Raw genomic sequence first — 19110 nt, 5'->3', positions numbered from 1 at the left:
GTAGTGTTTTCACAATGCACGATCAAGGTCTTATGTATGTCATGGGACCCCAGTTTGCATTTGTTAATCCCGTCACAGTCTAATGGGAGTCTCATCTGTTGACAAAACCAGCAGTGTTAAAATTGTCGGTTGATAGAAGTGGAGAGGGAAACAGAGACCTTCATTTTCACAGACACCCATCATGTCCCCACTGATCAGATTTAGTTTAAATCTCCCTTTGGTTCTACTTGCCATGCTTTCCTAGCTGAGATTACAAGATTGCTGCGTGAAGAACTGGGATGCCCTATTTTTTTTCTAACGTATTTATGTACTGTGCAATTAAAGTGTTTAATTTCAAAATGACCTTGTGATAGTCTACTGATTTGAAGATATTCTGCACCATAGACTCTTAGGAAATGGATCCCAGAAAATGCCTATATGAGTTACCACTCTGTTATGAATGAAGCGAAAGCTAGTTGTTGGGTGTGTTGGAGGAGCAGGGTGGAAGTGGGAAGGACTGGCTAGGCTTGCCAACCCTATGGATTAGCTGAGAGTCTTCCAGAATGGAGGGTTGTTCTGTCCAGCACTGCTCTAAGCAGTCCTGGATAAAAGTACTTTTGACTGGTGGTTCATGTCTTTATAGTCCACAGTTACACTCTGAGATACTATTGATAGGTAAAACCTAAATCTCCTAATAGTTGCTCAAAAGTCAGTTTTCAAAACCTACTTCAAACAGCTAAATTCCATGCAGTAAGAATAGGCAGCCAGCAATATGGGACAATAGCTTACAGCAGTGTCAAGTTTCAGCCATTAGAAAAAGAGAGAGACGTTCCAAGTCTTTATTTTTCATTCCTCCCTTCTGTAGCCTTGAGTCCTGTTCTTATCTGATCTGTCAAAGGATGGTTCTGATTTGATTTTGTAGAAAAAATACTGTTATACTTGTGTTTTGCTCTGATAGCAATCCAGTCTGATGCAAGAGGATCTGGCTTGATCTGTTGTGCACTACTGTTAATTGCACTTCTTGGAAAATCCTTGTGAGGGATTAAATGATATTTTTCAGCTTATATTCAGCACTGCCTATGGTAAATTATGGCATTTGGTAAAGTGCTTGTGAGGGATTAAATAGTATTGTTCAACTTATATTCAGCACTGCCTGTGGTAAGTTGTGGCATTTGGTAAAGTGCTATCTCCTGATAACATAATTTGAATCAATGTGATCCTCCTTGTATTACAACATGCTGATTCTTCCTAAGGTTTTTAAGGAACATTTTTGCTTTATGTACAGTTAATTATTTACGCAAGAAATTTTCAAGGAGACAATAGTGGGAAAGCAATCCTATTGGTGTTTTTTGTAGCAAAATGTTAAACAGGTTTACAAAAACTTCTGCTATTTCTAGCAAAATTTCAGAAAAATTATGGAAGAGCAATAGTGCACAAAAGTACTAGTGCTGACAGGGAAGAGCGACCAGAATTTGATTGAGTAGGGTCGTCGACCTTCCTGGAATGGCAGGGAGTCTACTGGAATTGGCATCAATCTCCAGGTGGCCAAAGAAACCAATCTGGGAGATTTTAAAACTGTATTTTAAACAAATCAGTCTCATAATTCTTCATTAGCAACTACCAAGAAGGGGAAGAAACTGTGGCTGCCATCATGAGGCAATGCCATGCCATGACACAACTTCCGATGCAGAACCCACAATCAAATTCAAATCTTAAACAAAAAAAAGGCAGGAGGACTCTGCCTGGACTTTCAGTGGGCTGCAATGGGACTGGGGGGTTTGAATTTAATTGAGGGATTGGCATGAGCAGCGAGGGTTAATCTGAGGGCGCGAGCGGGGGTTCCGATCACTTCAGTTCATTAAGAACAAAAATGGAGAGAGAGAAAAAGAACTTTTCTCTTCCATTTTAGCAGCATTTAATATCCCTGTTTGAAACCATGGTGTTGGATCTTGGCATTAAGTCCCTTAAGAGTGAGCAAAGCTGCTTTTTCCTCTAAACTTTAATCATTATTCACCCTCGCTGCAAATTCGTCCTGATAGTCCTGATTTGTTTTCCTCTTGTGTTCTCGGATCCCGCTTGCACCATGCCGCCGGCTTTCATGGCGTTAATTCCACTGACGTCTCCCAGAATATGTCAAGCCAGAGTTGGCAACCCTGGTAGTAAGTTTTGTGCAGCCTGCAGAAAATTTTAAAATAACTTATAGATTCTAAACAGGTTTGTCCTGAAGGTGTGAAGATGTGATCAAATGTCACATCATCAGATGTCACATGATCACGGTCACATAAGCAAACCTCCAGGAATACATCCAACAATATTTGGTAACCCTCAGACTGGCAGGAATCCCCCGTGAGCTATCCATGAATACCTGATGACCTAACCCAGGAAGCTGGGCTGAGATCATGGCAGGATCAAAGGAGTGTGTAAAAGAAATCTACTGTTGGGGTGGGATCAGGAAAATCCAAGCCATTTGTATACGGCATACCTATGTATAAAAATATGAGAATGGTCTAAGCTCTTGAATATTTCTGTAATTTTCTTTCAGTTTGACACAACGGCCACAGTGGTTATCATGACAAAGACCCAAACAAAGGACAAGTACACACAGATGTTAGATGGAGCACATACCATAGAAAGCAGGTATCCTAATACATATGATTGGTTTAAACCACCTGCACAGAAAGCACATAGAAAATTATTTGTTGGCAACCCTGGTAGTAAGTTTTGTGCAGCCTGCAGAAGATTTTAAAATAATTTATAGATTCTATAAAAAGTATAGAAGTAGTTCTAAATAAAATACTACTTTGGTTAGAATACCATCACCTTTTGAACACTTCCCTGTAGTCTATGTGTACAGACTCTGAGCAGATGAATGATCACAGCTTTTATCTGTAGATTTTGTGTGGTTCAGTTTTTTGGAGGCAAGCCTTGCCAGGAGTTTGGGCAAGAAATATATTAAGGTAAATAGGGAAAAGCTGAAAAATTCCTTTGTTGATGAAGAGCCTCCGAGTGCTCTATTTTCGGACTGTCAGTTGTAAATACATTTTGGACAAGATTTCAATTAGTGGTAATTGTGGTCATTCAGCTATTCATGCTTTGTTTTCAGCTCCACTGAGTTTGAACTTGGCATCAACAATAAATTAAGCAAGCCAATCATTAGAAACATGTATTAATCAAAATTAAGTATCTATACAGCACAACTAACTATAACTATGTGGTATGCCATTGTCAGAACTGATAGGAAAATGATTCATTACATCAAAATAAATAAAGAATCCCAGATGAACTGATTAGATTATAACCATAGTGGTGAAACAGACATGGCCTAGATTGCCTCAATTTTTGGCTCCTAACGCATGCATCAAAAGATTGTTATTATGGGTAAATATACTCTCCTGAAATAAAACAACCTTATACAAAGTCTCATGTAAAGTATGTAAATGTTTTACTGAAGTCGAGGAGATACAAAGCTTGTATTCAACCAGCAAGCAAGGAAAGTAATGTTAGGAAGACCATTGTAGGTAAAACAGCAGAGAGAATCAGAATTAAAAATGAAGAAGCTACTACTTTTGAAAAGGCTCTGAGTCATAAACCTCCTTCAGGCAATTTTAATCTAAATGTGTGATCAGTCACCCCAATATTCTTGCATTCCTGTTTTGAAATTTTAATTGTCCCTGCATCTGAACCTCTCCTGCAATCTTGATTTGGGGGGGAGGGGGGGGGATAATATCAAGTCCAATACAATATATTGCTGTTAATCATGAAAACTATTAACATATTTTAAAATGTTAAAGATTGATACAATTCTTTCCTGAATCTGTCCATAAGTATTGCATTTCATTGCCAACATGGTTGAGAGTTTAACCATGCATTCACTGTTCCCTCTAGGCTGCGCAGCAACTGGGAAGTTCCCATGCAAGCCAAAACAAGTCGTCCCCATTAATTAATGGTGCATGTGTGGACATCCTGAAAAAATAAAGGGCCCATGTACTTAAATGAATGGCTGCACACAACAAAGAAAAAATTAGAGGGAATGTTGCAAACTCTCTGAATGTTTTCTTTCCATTGATAAAGCATGTAGGGGTCAGTGATATACTGCTCAATGCTACAGATACTACTATAGGCACATATCAACACTGTGTGAGAATTAAACCTATGATTCTATGATTCTGCAAATTTGCAGGGCTACAGCGAGAGGGCTGGGTAGTGGGACTACCTAAATTGCTATTAGAACACAGGCATGGCCCCTGCCAGCTCTGAAGAAGAGTCAGGTGGACTTGAAACTTAACTATGTTTCTCGCTCCACAGATGCTGCAAGACCTGCTGAGTTTTACCAGCATTTTCTGTTTTAATTACAGGCAAGGACTTGACAGGTTGAATGGCTTCTTTCTGTGCTGTAACCATTCTGTGATCCTTTTTTTTGTGCACTAGCAACTTTCTGTCACTGGAGATGTAGTGCTACCAGTGCAGGGTCATGAGATGGGGAGAACCCTTTTGGATTGCAAATATTTTGTCCTCAACCACATCTCAGGATCACAGAATAAATATAAATATGGAAGGTCTAGCCTATCTTATTTTCTCCATCCAGACGTATTGTAACGTTGTTCCATTGCAGCATCTAATTGTTTCCTAAACAAATCCAGGGGCAGAATTTTATGGGCCCCTGCCAGTGGGTTTGTAAGCACTGGGTTGGAAGGCGGGGTGGGAGGTTGAGTTCCTCGTCCCAGCTGAGGCCCTTAGGTGGTCAATTATTGGCTACTTAAGGGCCCCTTCCCACCTGACCTCAATTTTAAGGCTGGTGGGAGGAAGCGTCTCCATCAAGACCTCCCATCCAACACCGCCACCCCCCCCCCCACCTCCCCCGCCACCAGGTCTCCCCTCCCCTGCCCACCCGGCTCTCAGTTTTAGAATCTGCAGACTGCTGTAGTCCCAGCATTGGCCACTGTTCCTGTTGGCCCTTCTGGGGCTACAGACCTGCTGGCCAATCAGATTGGCTGGCAGGTCTCTGACATGGGACTGTCTCCCGAATGAGGGGTGGAAGTTTCCTCTCTAGCCAATTAATGTTCCTTGGAGACTCTTCAGGTAGTGGGACAGGAAACCCCACCACTTTTTAAATTCAGCTCAAAAGCTCTTCCACTATTGGGAAACTTATGTCATATATTGATCACTCCATGTGAATTATTCCTTATGCCCATTTTAAGATTATCATTTACCCACTTGAACTTGTCTCCTACCTCTACTCCCACACTTTAATTTTAACTTATATTGTGGGTTAACTTTTTCCCATCTTAATACACTTACATACCTCTAAGCTCAGCTCTCAGGCATCTCTATTTCATGCTGAAAACCCCTAGTCTAACTGTCTTTCCTTTGAATTCAGATTTCTTGAATTAGTCAGTTCCAATGATATACCGCCTCTGACCTAAAATCCTTCTTCACATGGAAGGCTTCCATGTTATTAGTCCTGGCTCATGCTCACTTCCTACCCACTAGATGGGAGAATAGCCCACACAACTTTTCACCTCATAGTTGCTTCTCAACTGACTATGAACAATACCACCATAATCTTTTTTTATCTTATCAATGAGAAAGAAATAAGGAGACGGAATGCAATGTAATCGAGCAATGTGCTGTTGCAGTGTTTCACAAACTAATGTTTAACATAATGAAGTGATATGTTAAAAGTTTAAGCTTGTAATTGCTAACTTCAAACTATATCATTTTGGGAAAGACCCAGCAAAGACTAGGTTTTTCATGAAGGGATTGAATAAATCACAGAGAAAAATGGAAATTGGACAGAAAATTGACTGAGATGTTGTTGATTAATGTGATTGAATGTCACTTGAAAGTTTAGCCCATTGTTTATCTATCTTATGGTTTTAGATTTCCTGAATAAAACTAATAAATATGAAATATTTCCCAAGGTTTCATTTGAAAGTACCAGACGACCAGTTTTAATGATTATGCATTTTGAAGTTTCACACTTGTTTCTGTTGGTAGTTTACACAGGCACCTTGTTGAACATTTGAATGCAGAGATAATACTGAACACCATAACTGATGTCAATGTTGCTTTGGAGTGGATACGATCGACGTTTCTTTACATAAGAGCTCTTAAAAACCCAAACCACTATGGTAAGAATGAATGCTTCCTAACAAACAGAGTAGCACATTAGATTGAAACATTGAGCAGAATTTTGCCCTTGTTGGCGGGCGGGTGGACCCGACCGACTTGGTGGCAGGCGGGCAACAACTCACCGCCGAAACGGGCCCCGCCGCCATTTTAAGTAGGCGGGCCTCAGCGGGCTGCCCGACAGGAAGCGCTATACGCTTCCTGTGCGGGGGTGGGGGGGCGGCAGGGGGGAGGGATTCCCCAACTGTCAGAGTGCGCTCTTTCGCGCATGCGCACTTCTCCCCTGAGACAAAGTGCTGCCTCACGGAGATCTCTGAAACTCTGTGAAACTCTTAAAAATGGAAAAATTTAAAAAATCATTAAAATGTCCCCCTCATGTGAAAATTTCACATGAGATGGGACATGTTAGTGAAGAACACAAACACTTTATTTACAAGTTTTTAAACCTGATATCAAACCTCATCCCTCCACTGGATGAGGTTTGTAAAAAAAAAATCATTGACCCGCCTGCCTGTTGGGCCCGTGCGCTGACCTGAAGTTCGCACGAGCCCCTCAAAATCCTGGTCGATTGGAGAGTTAATGGCCTTAACAAGGCCTTTAATTAATGGCGGGCGCGCATCGCCGACCGAAATATCGGGATGCTGTGCGCTGACGTCGGGATGCTCGCGCAATGTCAGCGCATGACATTTTAAACGCTGGCCTTGGGTTCCGCCACCCGCACGCCAGCCAGAAGATTCTGCCCATTGTCTTTTCTCTTCTTGGATTTGTGTTCAAATCTAATCCAGATTGATGAGATTAAGGTTCTGTCTGCCAGCTGTCATGGTCCAACGTACAATGAGTTTGGGAAATCTCAACCTAATTTGTAATGGATATAAATAAACTTCCTGCAGCATTATAGAAAGGCAATAAAAATGCTTGTTGTGGGAGATGGAAGAAACCATTCTGATAGAAAGGGGATATTATTCTGATGTTGCAGTTGTCCTACTTTAAGATTGTCAGCAGGAATCTTATTCTCATCCAGCCTGTGGCATACTGGATCTGGGACTGCTGACAGGGAATGCAAAACATGGAAAAGTATTCCATATCCCTATATTAATGACTCTGATCATGATGAGCTCAAAAGTGCCACCAAAAATAAAAACTCTTCCTCATTTGTTGGCCCAATAAACATAATTTGGTTTTTTTGCACCCTGGTCAAGTAATGGCTTTGTATACAATGGAGTGGGGGAGATTCATATAACCAGTACCACAATGGAGGATGCAATTTCATAAGGAGGTGATATCAAAATAAGTCCATTAAAATTTAAAATCGACCAGGATTTTGAGGGGCACGTGTCAGCGCATGGGCCCAACGGGTGGGTGGGTAAGTGATTTTTTTACAAACCTCATCCAGCGGCGGGATAAGGTTTGATATCGGGTTTAAAAACTTTTAATAAAGTGTTTGTGTTCTTCACTAACATGTTAAAGTAACAGACCAAGAAATTTCAAATTAATGCATTAAACTAATATGCAACTAAGATTAATCCCAATAGATTTTAATTACGTTTTAGTAGTTAGTAAACCCCATTCTCGCTGGGGTGGATTCAGGTCTTCCTTCCTTACCCCAAACCATGGTGGAGGTCATGGCACTGTGGATCGGACCTACCTTTGGGTAGAGAATGGAAGAATAATTATTTACTGTGGCCGCCTCCTCCTGTTTCTTGTGATCTATGATCTTACGACGTACATACAAATTAATAATGAATATTTAAAATCATCAAGGAATGTAATGATTTCAAACATAACATCTTTATCTTTTCTGAGGTTTTGCTACTGGACTTGACAGAGCTGGAATTGAGGCAAAGTTGCAAGGTACTTATGTTACTTTTAACCCTTTCTTTCTAATTGAAACATATTGTAGGAGTCTCTACCATCTTGAAATACTTGAAACAAGTATCATTTGCAATTTAAGGGTCTAAAACTGACCATATTGGATCAGCCGCCTGTTAGACCTGCCCAATTTTCCTTTCCATTCAAGTTCTGCATTATAGTTCCTTAGTTAAGAAATGTATCCTGGTTTTCAGCAATTCTATTATTTCATGTAATTTAGTGCTGACATTTAATTAGTTCTAATGACAGTAAAGAAAGTAATTCCATTTTATATGCAAGTGATAATTTTTAAATAAATTCATGTTATAAGTGGTTTTGTTGTGACTTGTTGATAAACATAGCAGCCTTGGCTCAATGGTAGCACCCGTGCCACTGAGTCAGGTTATGCATTCAAACCCCACTCCAGGGATTTGAATACCTAACCTGGTTGACACTTCAGTGTAGTAGTGAGGAAGCTGTGCTTCCTACACTACAACAATGACTATATTTTAAAGGTACTTCATTGGCTGTGAAGTGCTTTGGGACATCCTGAGGTCATGAAGGGAAGTATATAAATGCAAGCCCTTTCTTAAATATCACAATAGCTGATTGTGTCATTTCCTGGCATCATGCAGGAGGCTAAAATACACAACTTCTGTTTTTTCCATTATGAGAAAACATTGGTCTGGATTTCAACATGCTTGGTGTGCACCAGAAACACACATCGGAAAATTCCATAGTCCCACATGTTAATTCATTCTGAAGCCATTTGGTGAAGTAGGAAACCATACGCCAGTCCTTTACTTAATACTAGATTTATTACAGAATGCAACATTACAGCTGTCTGCCTCATTCCTAACCAATACCCAGTGTCCCAGAAGTGCCTCTTTATATGAGCTCAAAGTATTTATTCAATTAATGCCTCCCTTAACCTTAATATTTCAGTAAACATGCCATTAACACCACGCCCTTGATTTTCCAACCATTAGTATTTGCAGACTTGTAACCTTTTCCATCCTGTCCGCAAAACCCAGATCAAGCTCAAGAAAGTTAAATATTCCTTTCAGAAGTATGGTTCTGGAAATCGTACTGGCACTGATAGAGGCTGGTAAAATGTGATTGAAAACCCATTCACAGAATGATTTTACCATCAGTACAAACCAATTTCACTTCAGGCCAACTCCACAGTGATATGGGGAAATTTTCTTGAGTCTGTACCTGAGCAAACTGGATTGCCTGAACTCAAATAAGATTTTAAAATCTTATGTATATTCCTCTGAAAGAACCTTCACAGTTTTCTTCCATTTGAATTAACAGAAAATTAGGTGGATTCTTTTTCTAGGCACGTGCTCAACCCACACCTAATCTTCCAGCATTTGCTGCACATAGGTGATCTGGTTTGTCCAAGGACACACCCAGGAAAGTTTCTTATACAATGTATGTGCTGCCTGTACCTGAAACCACACCTGATCTGGTGCTGGAGCAAAGCTAAGTGGGACACTCAAGTTGATTTAGCCCTTTGCACCCAATTTATACATTTCAAGTTTAGCATCATTCTGGCCCAGATTTTCATCCCTGAGTCAGGTTCACCAAGTCAGGAGCTTTACCAGTTCAGCAAACTGACCTTTAAAAATGGCTATTCACACGTGGGAATTTCAGTTGGGGTGGGTTGAAACAGGAGTCGGAGCAGGCGACCCCAGAACACATCTGCAAGTTGGGCGCAAGGCCTGCCTTGGTACCTCGGCACTGTGTTTAAACATATATAAAAATAATGAAACAAAAATCTTCCCTCACTCCCTCAGTTCCCCCACACACTTCCTATGCCCCATTCATGCCAACCTATGTCAATCCCACACGTTTCTCCCATGATCACCACACACCTATGTCAGCTTAGTTACCCTCTACCTACCGCCCCCCATGGCCCCTCACATCCCTATGCCAACTTAATGTCTCTCTACCCACTTACATTGCCCCATATCCCTTAAGATAACTTACTACCAACCCATGCTCCCACCACGCTTTGCCCTTACCCCTCCATGCCAACTCACTTATTATCCTTGGACAGTTCCTTAATAGCTTTGACACTTGCTGGGTAACCTTTACAGGTTTGACACTCCCTGGATAGCTTTGACAGATTTGACTGGTTTAACACTTCCTGGATAGCTTTGACAGATTTGACTGGTTTAACACTTCCTGGATAGCTTTGACAGCTGGACAGCTCCTTAACATTTCCTTGACAGCTGGGCACCTCTTTTACAGTTTGATAGTTCCAATGAATTTATGCATAAAAAATTCATATTCATGTTAAATTTTAATGATCCCAAAGGGTACCTTACCTCTCCATAAGAATCTACCAAGTTCAAACCTCCACTTACCTTTTCTAACCTGCACACTCTGGGTTCCACACTCCTGTTCTTCCAAAATCCCATCTCAGAGGAGGCAGTCGGTGATTTAAACTGGCCAGCTGCCTCCTCGAATCACGCATTTGCGAGCCCTGGCCTGACTCTAATCCCTTCCCCGTGAAAATGAGAAATGCTGGGTTTGGGGGCCGGCCTTAGGATATTCAGCCATTTCTGGGATTTTTGCAATGACAGAGAGGCTCTTTGTCACGTTGAAAATCTGGGCCTCTGTTGCCATCAATGATGAACTTGAAGTGCAAATTTACAATGAGCTAATTCTACAGCTTCTCTTTCCCTGTGCCATCCATATGTGTTGATACAGTTTACAATAAGGATACTGGAGTGTTATTGTCTGACTTATAACTTCCTGTGTGTCATAACCTTTGATTTACAATGGACAACATCCAAAGTGCATTTACAGTACAAGTTAGCATCCCCTGCAGAAGTTTCACTATGCACTGAAACTAGAGCTATTTAATAATTTGCTGTTTACGAATGTACTTTTAGTGTGGAGCTTGCTCACGAGGAGCACAAACAATACAGAAAAAAATAGGCTAATTTCTATTTTAATTTTTAAGCCATGGAAATTAATGGATGAAGAACATTGGGTGGGACAGAGTGGGTGACTCTACAGGGGCATGTGCCTGAATTTCATATATGTATTCCGATTGGGCAGGGCTCTGTCAGTGTCAGCTGATATGGTCTGTGGATTTTTGGGCCACTATTTCAAAGACAGCTTTAAAAGCTGAGCTGAGATCCATGTAGGAATGAAAATAGTTCATTTGTAAGATATTACAAACAGATCAGTCATGTGTAATAAAAAGTTTTTATTATTAAAACAGAATTATGCTTGAAGAATTTGCATGCATTGTCTTCTATTGGTTTGATAAAAATGGATGAAGAGATCAATTTCAAGCCTACAGGTGAAAATATCTTTAAATACGTTCTGATAAATCTTTCTGCTCTAAATTAAAAACATCATAACACTATCTATTATTGATATTGCAGTATGTTAACTATTTCCTTTATATTTAATAGAAACTGGGAGACTAATGGCTCGTTATTGCATTGCTTTCGAAACAATGAAACTTTTCTACTTGGTCACTGGAAGTGAAACTTTAACTGAACTGGTAATTTGCGAACTCATTTGAAACAGATAGAAAGTTTTAATTGAAGATCTAGAAATTATGTTGCATTTATTTCAAGTTGCACATTATTAAAATTCTAGGTGGATCTGACAAACACCTAAATGATTTTTCTGACCACAGTAAAATGCGATGATTGTTTGGGTAGGGTAGCACAGTGGTTATGATACTAGACTATTAATCCAGAGGCTCGGACTGATAATCTGGAGACATAAGTTCAAGTCCCACCATGGGACTTGGGAATTCAAACTCAGTTAATTAAGTAAATCTGGAATAAAAAGCTCGTATCAGTGGCCATGAAACCACTGGGTTTTCACAAAACCACAGCTGGTTCATTAATGTTATTTAGGGAAGGAAACCTCTTGTCTGTCCTATATGTGACTCAGAATCCACAGGAATGTGGTTAACTCTCAGTTGCTCTCTGAGATGGCCTAGCAAGCCGAGAAGAAGAACCAACCCCAATTTTTCATTTGTTAATTTAAATGGAGGAGAATTGTGCAATTTCCTTTACAGATGCATACTCCGATCCACAAGATTTTGACGTAATATTTGTGTCCAGACAATTAAGTGTAAAATAAATATTTGCAACCCTTCAGCCAGAAGTGCTAAATGGATGATCCATCTCAGCCTCCTCCTGAGGTCCCCAGCAGCATAGGTGCCATAGATTCATTCCATGTGATTTCAAGAAATGGCTGAAGGCACTGTATTCTGTGAAGGCACTGTATTCTGTAAAGGCTATGGGCCCTGATAACATTCTGCCAATAGTACTGAAAAGAATTATGCTGCAGAACTAGCTGTGCCCCAAGCCAAGCTGTTCCAGTTCAGCTACAACACTGGCATCTACCTGGCAATGTGGAAAATTGCCCAGGTATGTCCTGTCCATGAAAAGCAGGACAAATCCAACCCAGCTAAATACTGCACCATCAGTCTACTCTTGATCATGAGCAAAGTGTTAGAAGGAGTCAACAGTTCTATTGAGCAGCAGTTACTCAACAATGACCTGCTCATTGATGCTCAGTTTGGTTTCCACCAGGGCCACTCAGCTGCTGACCTCATTACAACCTTGGCCCAAACTCCGAACTCAAGAGGTGAGAGTGACTGCTCTGGATATCAAGGCAGCATTTGATTGAGTATGCCATCAAGGATCCCTAGCAAAACTGGAGTTAATGGGAATCAGGGGAAAAACTCTCCACTGGTTGGAGTCATACCTAGCACAAAGGAAGATGGTTGTGGTTGTTGAAAGCCAATCATCTCAGTCCCAGGACATCGCAAGATGCACTTCAACTTACCAAGGCTCCTTTGACAGCACTGTCCCAATACACGACCTCTACCATCTACAAGGACAAGGGCAGCAGACTCATGGGAACGCCACCATCTGCAAGTTCCCATCCAAACTACACACCATCCTGACCTGGAACTATATTGCTGTTTCTCCACTATTGCTGAGTCAAAATCCTGGAACTCCCTCCCCCTAATAGTACTGTGGGTGTACCTACACAACTTGCACTGCACCGGTTCAAGAAGGCGGCTCCCCACCACCTTCTCAAGGACAACTAGGGATGGGCAAGAAATGCTGGCCTAGCCAGCGATTCTCGCTTCTAGTGAAAGAATAAAAGAGGAAAATAAGAGGAAAAGCTCCTCCTTATCACTGCAGTCAGTTTGAAATGAAACTGGTTTGTACTGATGCTAGTTACATAGAAATAAGAAAGTCAGAGAAGTCCTGACCATAGTGATATAAAGAAATATTAAAAAAAGACCGAAAGTTGCAATGGAAAAATTGGTTGGAAGTGAGAAGCAACAGGGATTCCATATCAGCTTATAAGAGCAAAAGTCCAACATAATGACCAGCTAACAATTGGAAGCATTGTTCTGAAAGAAAGCATGATATGGAGCACTTAATTTGAGGTGTAAAAATAGGGACACTATTAAAAAGGGAAGTAGAAGAGAGTGATTTGGTATTATGTTTAAATAAAGGGTTGAGGTGTACGTGTCAATTTGAGCAAATTTTATACACGTTGTTTCTATCTGGTGTTAAATGCTCTCGAACTTCCAATATTTTTGGAAAATTAAAGTAATTTTATTGATAGCTCCCTTTTTGTATAAAAGGAGAAACAGCTTGCAATTCACTGTCTTGTTTTCCAACCTGAATAATGTATGCCGGCAAGTAACGATTATTGGGATATCAAAGCTTTAACATTTATTAACATTATTAAACAGCACAACTGGCATAATTAAAGTGCCAGATTAGGCTATTAGACCCCTTGCACTTGATCTGCCATTCAATTACGTTGCGGCTGATCTGTATTTGAACTCCATTTACCTGTATCTATATGATACATGTGAACATCACAATAAATTTAATATGATGAAATTCTGTTTTAGTTGTTGTTAATGTATCTTTTGAGCTGAATTGATTCCTATGGTATGAGCCACCTGTGAAAAATTATAAGTTTTCAGCTACAGTCAACATTTGGCTTAGAAATATAATCACAAAGTTTATTTCTGATGATATTTAACATCTCGCATTATACTTGGTACAATAGGTCACATTAATCTGCAACTGTAAAGAATTTACTGATATTCAACTAAGAGTAAATGAGAAGAAGATTCTTAACACACTGAACAAAGACAAGAATAGAATTACCATCAGGTAATGCTAGTCATGTTGTTTGGAACTGCAAGGAGATGTGCAGCTAACTGTAAATGAAAAAATATTTTTAACATACTAAAGACAGGAATTACCGCCAGGTGACATTGGCCACATTACTTAAAAGAAACTTCAGAACGGTTATTGCTTTTGCATAACTAAGCAAGCTTTAACGAGTCACAAGTGAGTATTCCATGAGTAACTTATTTATAACTGCTTTACTGGTGTCTTTAGTTTTGCCAGTCTTGTAACGTTTTGTTACAGTTTGCCACCTTAAATCTCAAATTTTCAGGTGACACAGAGGTTGGAAGTGACAAGAATAGCGATAGACTTCAAGAGGACATAGGCTGGGAAAATGGGTGGTCACATGGCAGAAGAAATTCACCCCAGGAAAACGAGAGGTGATTTTGTTAGGAAGGATGAAGAGAGACAATGCACACTAAATGGGGGTCCAAGAAAGAAACTAAGGGCTGTTTGTGCACAATCTTTGAAAATGGCAGAACAGGTTAACAAAGTAATTGATAAAGCATATGGGATGTGGGGCTTTATAAACAGAGGCATGGAGTACAAAAGCCAAGAAGCAGTGCTGATCCTATTTAAAACACTAGTTCAGTCCTAGATGGAGTATTGTATCCAATTCTGACCATCAAACTTTAGCAAGGACATGAAGACTTTGGTGACGGCAAGGAAAAGATTTACTTAGGATGGTTCCAAGAATGCGGAATTACATTTATATAAATAGGCTGGAGAAGCTGGGACTGTTCTTAGAGCAGAGAAGGCTAAGTGGAGATTTGATAGTGTTTAAAATTATGACAGATTTAGATGGAGTTTATTTAGCGAAACTGTTTCCAATGGCTGAAGGCTTAATAACCAGAAGGTACAAACCCAAGGTGAGTGGCAAAAGAACCAGAGGTAACTTGAGGAAAAATCTTCTTATGCAATGTGCATTTAGAATGGGTGGGTACAAATTCAATCATAGCCTTCAGTAAGAAACTGAATAAATATTCAAAGGAGAAAATAATTGCAGGAATATGAGGAAAGGGCAGGACTAACTGGATTGCTCTTCTAAAGACCTAATACAGAGTCAGTGGACTGAATGGCCTCCTCTTATGCTGTTGTACTATTCTATGGTTATGTAAGAATGATTTTACACAGGTGAGGCTTTAGCAGATGATGTGCATGTGGACCATCTTCACAGCAGTTGGTTTTTGTAATGTGGTTAAATCTGGGAAAAATAATTCCTGATGCCATTTTTCTGGCCTGGAATTGAATCTCCAGATGTAATTTGATTAAAAAAAAGCAATTTCATTGAGATTTTACAAGTTTTGAGAACATGCCATTCGGTACTTATTACAAACTCCTAAAAACTAATTTGACGCATATTGCAAAGTTTAGAGCCTCTTTGAATGTTTTGATATATGGCTGACCTTTGAAAACAGAAAAATGTATAATCAACTGCAGCCTGTTTTACATAGAATAAGGTTAGGTTTCATTTTTTGCGCAATATGGAATTCTCTGTGGTCTGTTGCCGGCTACTTTGTTAAATGGTGGTTTGTAGTTTTATAATATATTTCTATTATTACAAACTCAAAACTATGGAAAACTGCTGTTAAATAAGAAAAAAAATTAGTAAGGGTTCTGTGATCTGGCGGAAGTGACATACTGAAAAAGATGAACTGATCATGATGTTGTCACAATGTGCTAAACTTTATATTATCAGAGCCTAGAAGTTGGTTCCTTCCAATGTCAGGTTTGAACTCAGCAGCATAGGCGATCTGCTGTGCTGAAACTGATGCGCAAGAGAACTTCACAACATCGATCTTCCTGCATTATCAGGACACGATCGATACTTTGGATGCCAATCATGCCCCAGGAGGCAGTGCATCAGTAACAGAAAGTGAAAGTCAGCCCATTGGAATGCCAGCACCGAACATACTATAAGAACTGGTGGGGTTGGGAAGAATTGGGAGGGTGGGATGAACAGTATCTGGTGGCAGCCCGCAGTGTTAATATGGAATTGCAAGGAGGACCCCTACTGCTCTGGCTCCATGTGCAGGTAAGCAGACTTTTTTGTTGGTTATGTCCAGAAATCCCTTTAAAGTCCACTAGTTTTTCTACTGTATGCCTTAAAAAAAATGTCCGCAGCATACATGTCACATCTATCACAAACCTATTTTAGAAATGGGCCTGAAGTAGATATTAGGCCAACTATTGTTTATTTCAGGTAGGCACCCTGAATGACTAGATGGTACCCTGAACAATATTATGTACAGTGCACACCTGGTGCAGAATGAATGCATGCAGAATGATAGAGAACCTTAAGAGCATTTGCCTGATAAACAGGCACTGTACAATCCACTTTCTAGGATTAAATGATAGATTTTGACTATAAGATATTAATAGGCAAATCCTGTTTAACTAACTTACTTGAGTTTTTGATGAGGTAACAAAGAGGATTAAATTTGGCTGAGTGACAGGAGACAGAATAGAGATGAGTGATTGCTTTTTCAGACTGGAATAAGGCATTACAAGGGTTTCCCCAGGTGTCAGTACTAGGACCATTGCATTTCTTGATGTATAATAATGACCTAGGCTTGGGGACAGGGCATAATTTCAAAATTTGTGGATGGCACAAAATTTGAAAGTATTATGAACTGTTTGGAGGACATTGATAGCAGTAGACTTCAAGAGGAAATAGGCTGGTGGAATGGACAGACAGCTAGCAGATGCAATTTAATGCAGAGAAGTGTGAAGTAATACATTTTAGGAGGAAGAATAATGAGAAGCAAAATAAAATAATTCTATAGCAAGTGCAAGAACATGTACCTGGGGGTATATGTGCACAAATCGTTGAAGGTGGCACAGCAAGCTTAGATAGTGATTAAAAAGGGATTCTGGACTTTTGTAAATAGAGGCATGAAATACAAAAGCAAGGAAGTTATGATGAACCTTTAGAAAACATTAGTTTGTCCTCAACTGGGGTATTGTATCCAATTATGAGCACTGCACTTTAGGAAGGATGTTAAGGTTTTAGAGAGGGTGCAGAACAGTTTACAAGACTGGTTCCAGGGATGAAGGTCATCAATCACATGGATAGATTGCAGGGGCTGGGATTGTTCTCCGTAGTGGAGAGAAGGTTTAGAGGAGATTTGATAATAGTGCTCAAAATCACAAAGTAGATAGGGAGAATCTGTTCCTGTTGGTAGAAGGGTTGAAAACCAGAGGAGACCATTTAAAGTGATTGGCAAAAGAAGAAACAGTGAGATAAGGAAAAATATTTTCCCACAGTGAGTGGTTAGAATCTGGAATCCAGTGCTTGAGAGTGTATTGGAGGCAGATTCAGTCATGGTTTTCTAAAGGAAATTGGATTATCACCTGAGGTGATAAGTAAGTATTTGCAGGGCTATGGGGAAAGGCGAGAGAGTGGGATCAGCTGAGTTGCTCTTGGAGAAAGCTAGCATGGACCTGGCATGCTGAGTGGCCTCCTTCCATGCTGAAACCATTCTATGATTCTATAATAGCGTGCAGTCATATTTTCCCTATGATAGATTGATGTTTTAAAGTTAAAACACTGCCCCATGGTTGTACTGATCTTTCCTCTGATTCAATTAACACAGATTCCCAATAGAAGGAAAGATTAAAACAAATGAAATGAAAGTGAATTGGTAAGAGAGTTTACAATCACAATGTTTATTTAAAAGCAGTTTTGGCATATTACTTAGGTTTAGATGTTCATAATTTGCCAAATCACTTGTACCTGATGGTAACAATGCTTGATTAACAGTTTAAAGATGATCAGTTAAGGTTTTCAGCTCAGAGTTGTCAAATGCACATCAGATTTGGAACACACTGGTAGCACTTGTGCCATTGTGCACAGTTTCTTAGAGGATACACTGTGGTGGATTTAACTCATGGCAGCTCCCTGGTGGGATATCATACTGGCAAGTTAACTTCCCACCTGCCAGTGGCAAATGAAGTTTGGATGTAATGACCAGTAACCTGTTCCCACCAGATTGAGCAGATTCAAGGCAGCTTATTGAACTACAATATTACTGAAAGCAGAACACACCATGAGTGGAGCATCTGAAATACCTGCCTAATGGAGAGGCTAGTAATTGTGGTGAAGGCTGGCCATTCTTCCAAAAATTAGGTTTTTGATGTCTTAACTGCAATCTTTATAAGGGTAACATGAAAAAAGACAAATATTTTTCAAAATATTCAGAGGTCCAAAATCCAAGTGGGTGTTCTTTCCACTGGCTGAAAGGCATGTATAGGTCCTCTCATGGCCTACCAGCCCTCCAGTGTATTTCCAGCTATGTTCTGATACAACTATCCTCGTTTGGAATTGATTAGTTTCTTCTCCCAACATGCTACTGCCCCACCTCTATCCCTGCAATTCCACTGCCTGCACCCCCCCACACACCCACCCGACCTCCCTCACATTGTTGCCCTGCATTTCCCCCACTGCAAAAGCTGCAGCGGTACATCACACTTCAGGGCTTTATAATTCACTTGGTTTGTCACTTTCTCAGTGCATACGGACTGTTATAAACTAGGTTATTGTTATATAGATGATCTTCAAGTTCGCTCCTGAAAATCAATTCCATTATTTTACATAAAATGGAAGTAAGACTAATATATCTGTGATTGCCTTTGTCGGTTTGTTACACCTTTTCAACACTGGCACTACATTAGCTTTTATCAAAACTTTTGATACCCCCCTAGTATCCAATGATTCCAACATAATGATTCAGTGTTTCGCAAAAGTCAAACATTGTATATAAACAGAAATACAGTACAAAGCTGCAATTAAAAATTGTGAAACTTGTATGAAAACTAACTACTGCTGAAACCAGGATCTTGCTAAAAGCTTCCTCAAACCCTGGAATTGGAATTAAAGGTGTCGGTTTAATTACTGTTTGAAGGTTTTTGATAAGTGTGGCATGTTTGACAGAATTTAACT

The 19110-nt window shown here is 40.0% G+C and overlaps 1 protein-coding gene across 1 annotated transcript in view; it reads left to right on the top strand.

The window, feature by feature from the left end:
- hfm1 (helicase for meiosis 1) overlaps positions 1–19110 on the top strand; it is a 118516-nt gene that overhangs the window by 22449 nt on the left and 76957 nt on the right. The window contains exons 13-19 of the mRNA XM_041207838.1: positions 2522–2616; positions 5977–6110; positions 7912–7959; positions 11198–11278; positions 11394–11485; positions 14044–14150; positions 17765–17812. Coding sequence (XP_041063772.1) covers positions 2522–2616; positions 5977–6110; positions 7912–7959; positions 11198–11278; positions 11394–11485; positions 14044–14150; positions 17765–17812 — 605 coding nt within the window. The remainder of the gene's footprint in view (positions 1–2521; positions 2617–5976; positions 6111–7911; positions 7960–11197; positions 11279–11393; positions 11486–14043; positions 14151–17764; positions 17813–19110) is intronic.

Source organism: Carcharodon carcharias, chromosome 16 (assembly GCF_017639515.1).
Source record: "Carcharodon carcharias isolate sCarCar2 chromosome 16, sCarCar2.pri, whole genome shotgun sequence".
NCBI lineage: Eukaryota > Metazoa > Chordata > Chondrichthyes > Lamniformes > Lamnidae > Carcharodon > Carcharodon carcharias.
The sequence above is the reverse complement of the archived record's forward strand: the minus strand, read 5'-3'. Positions and strand labels throughout refer to the sequence as shown.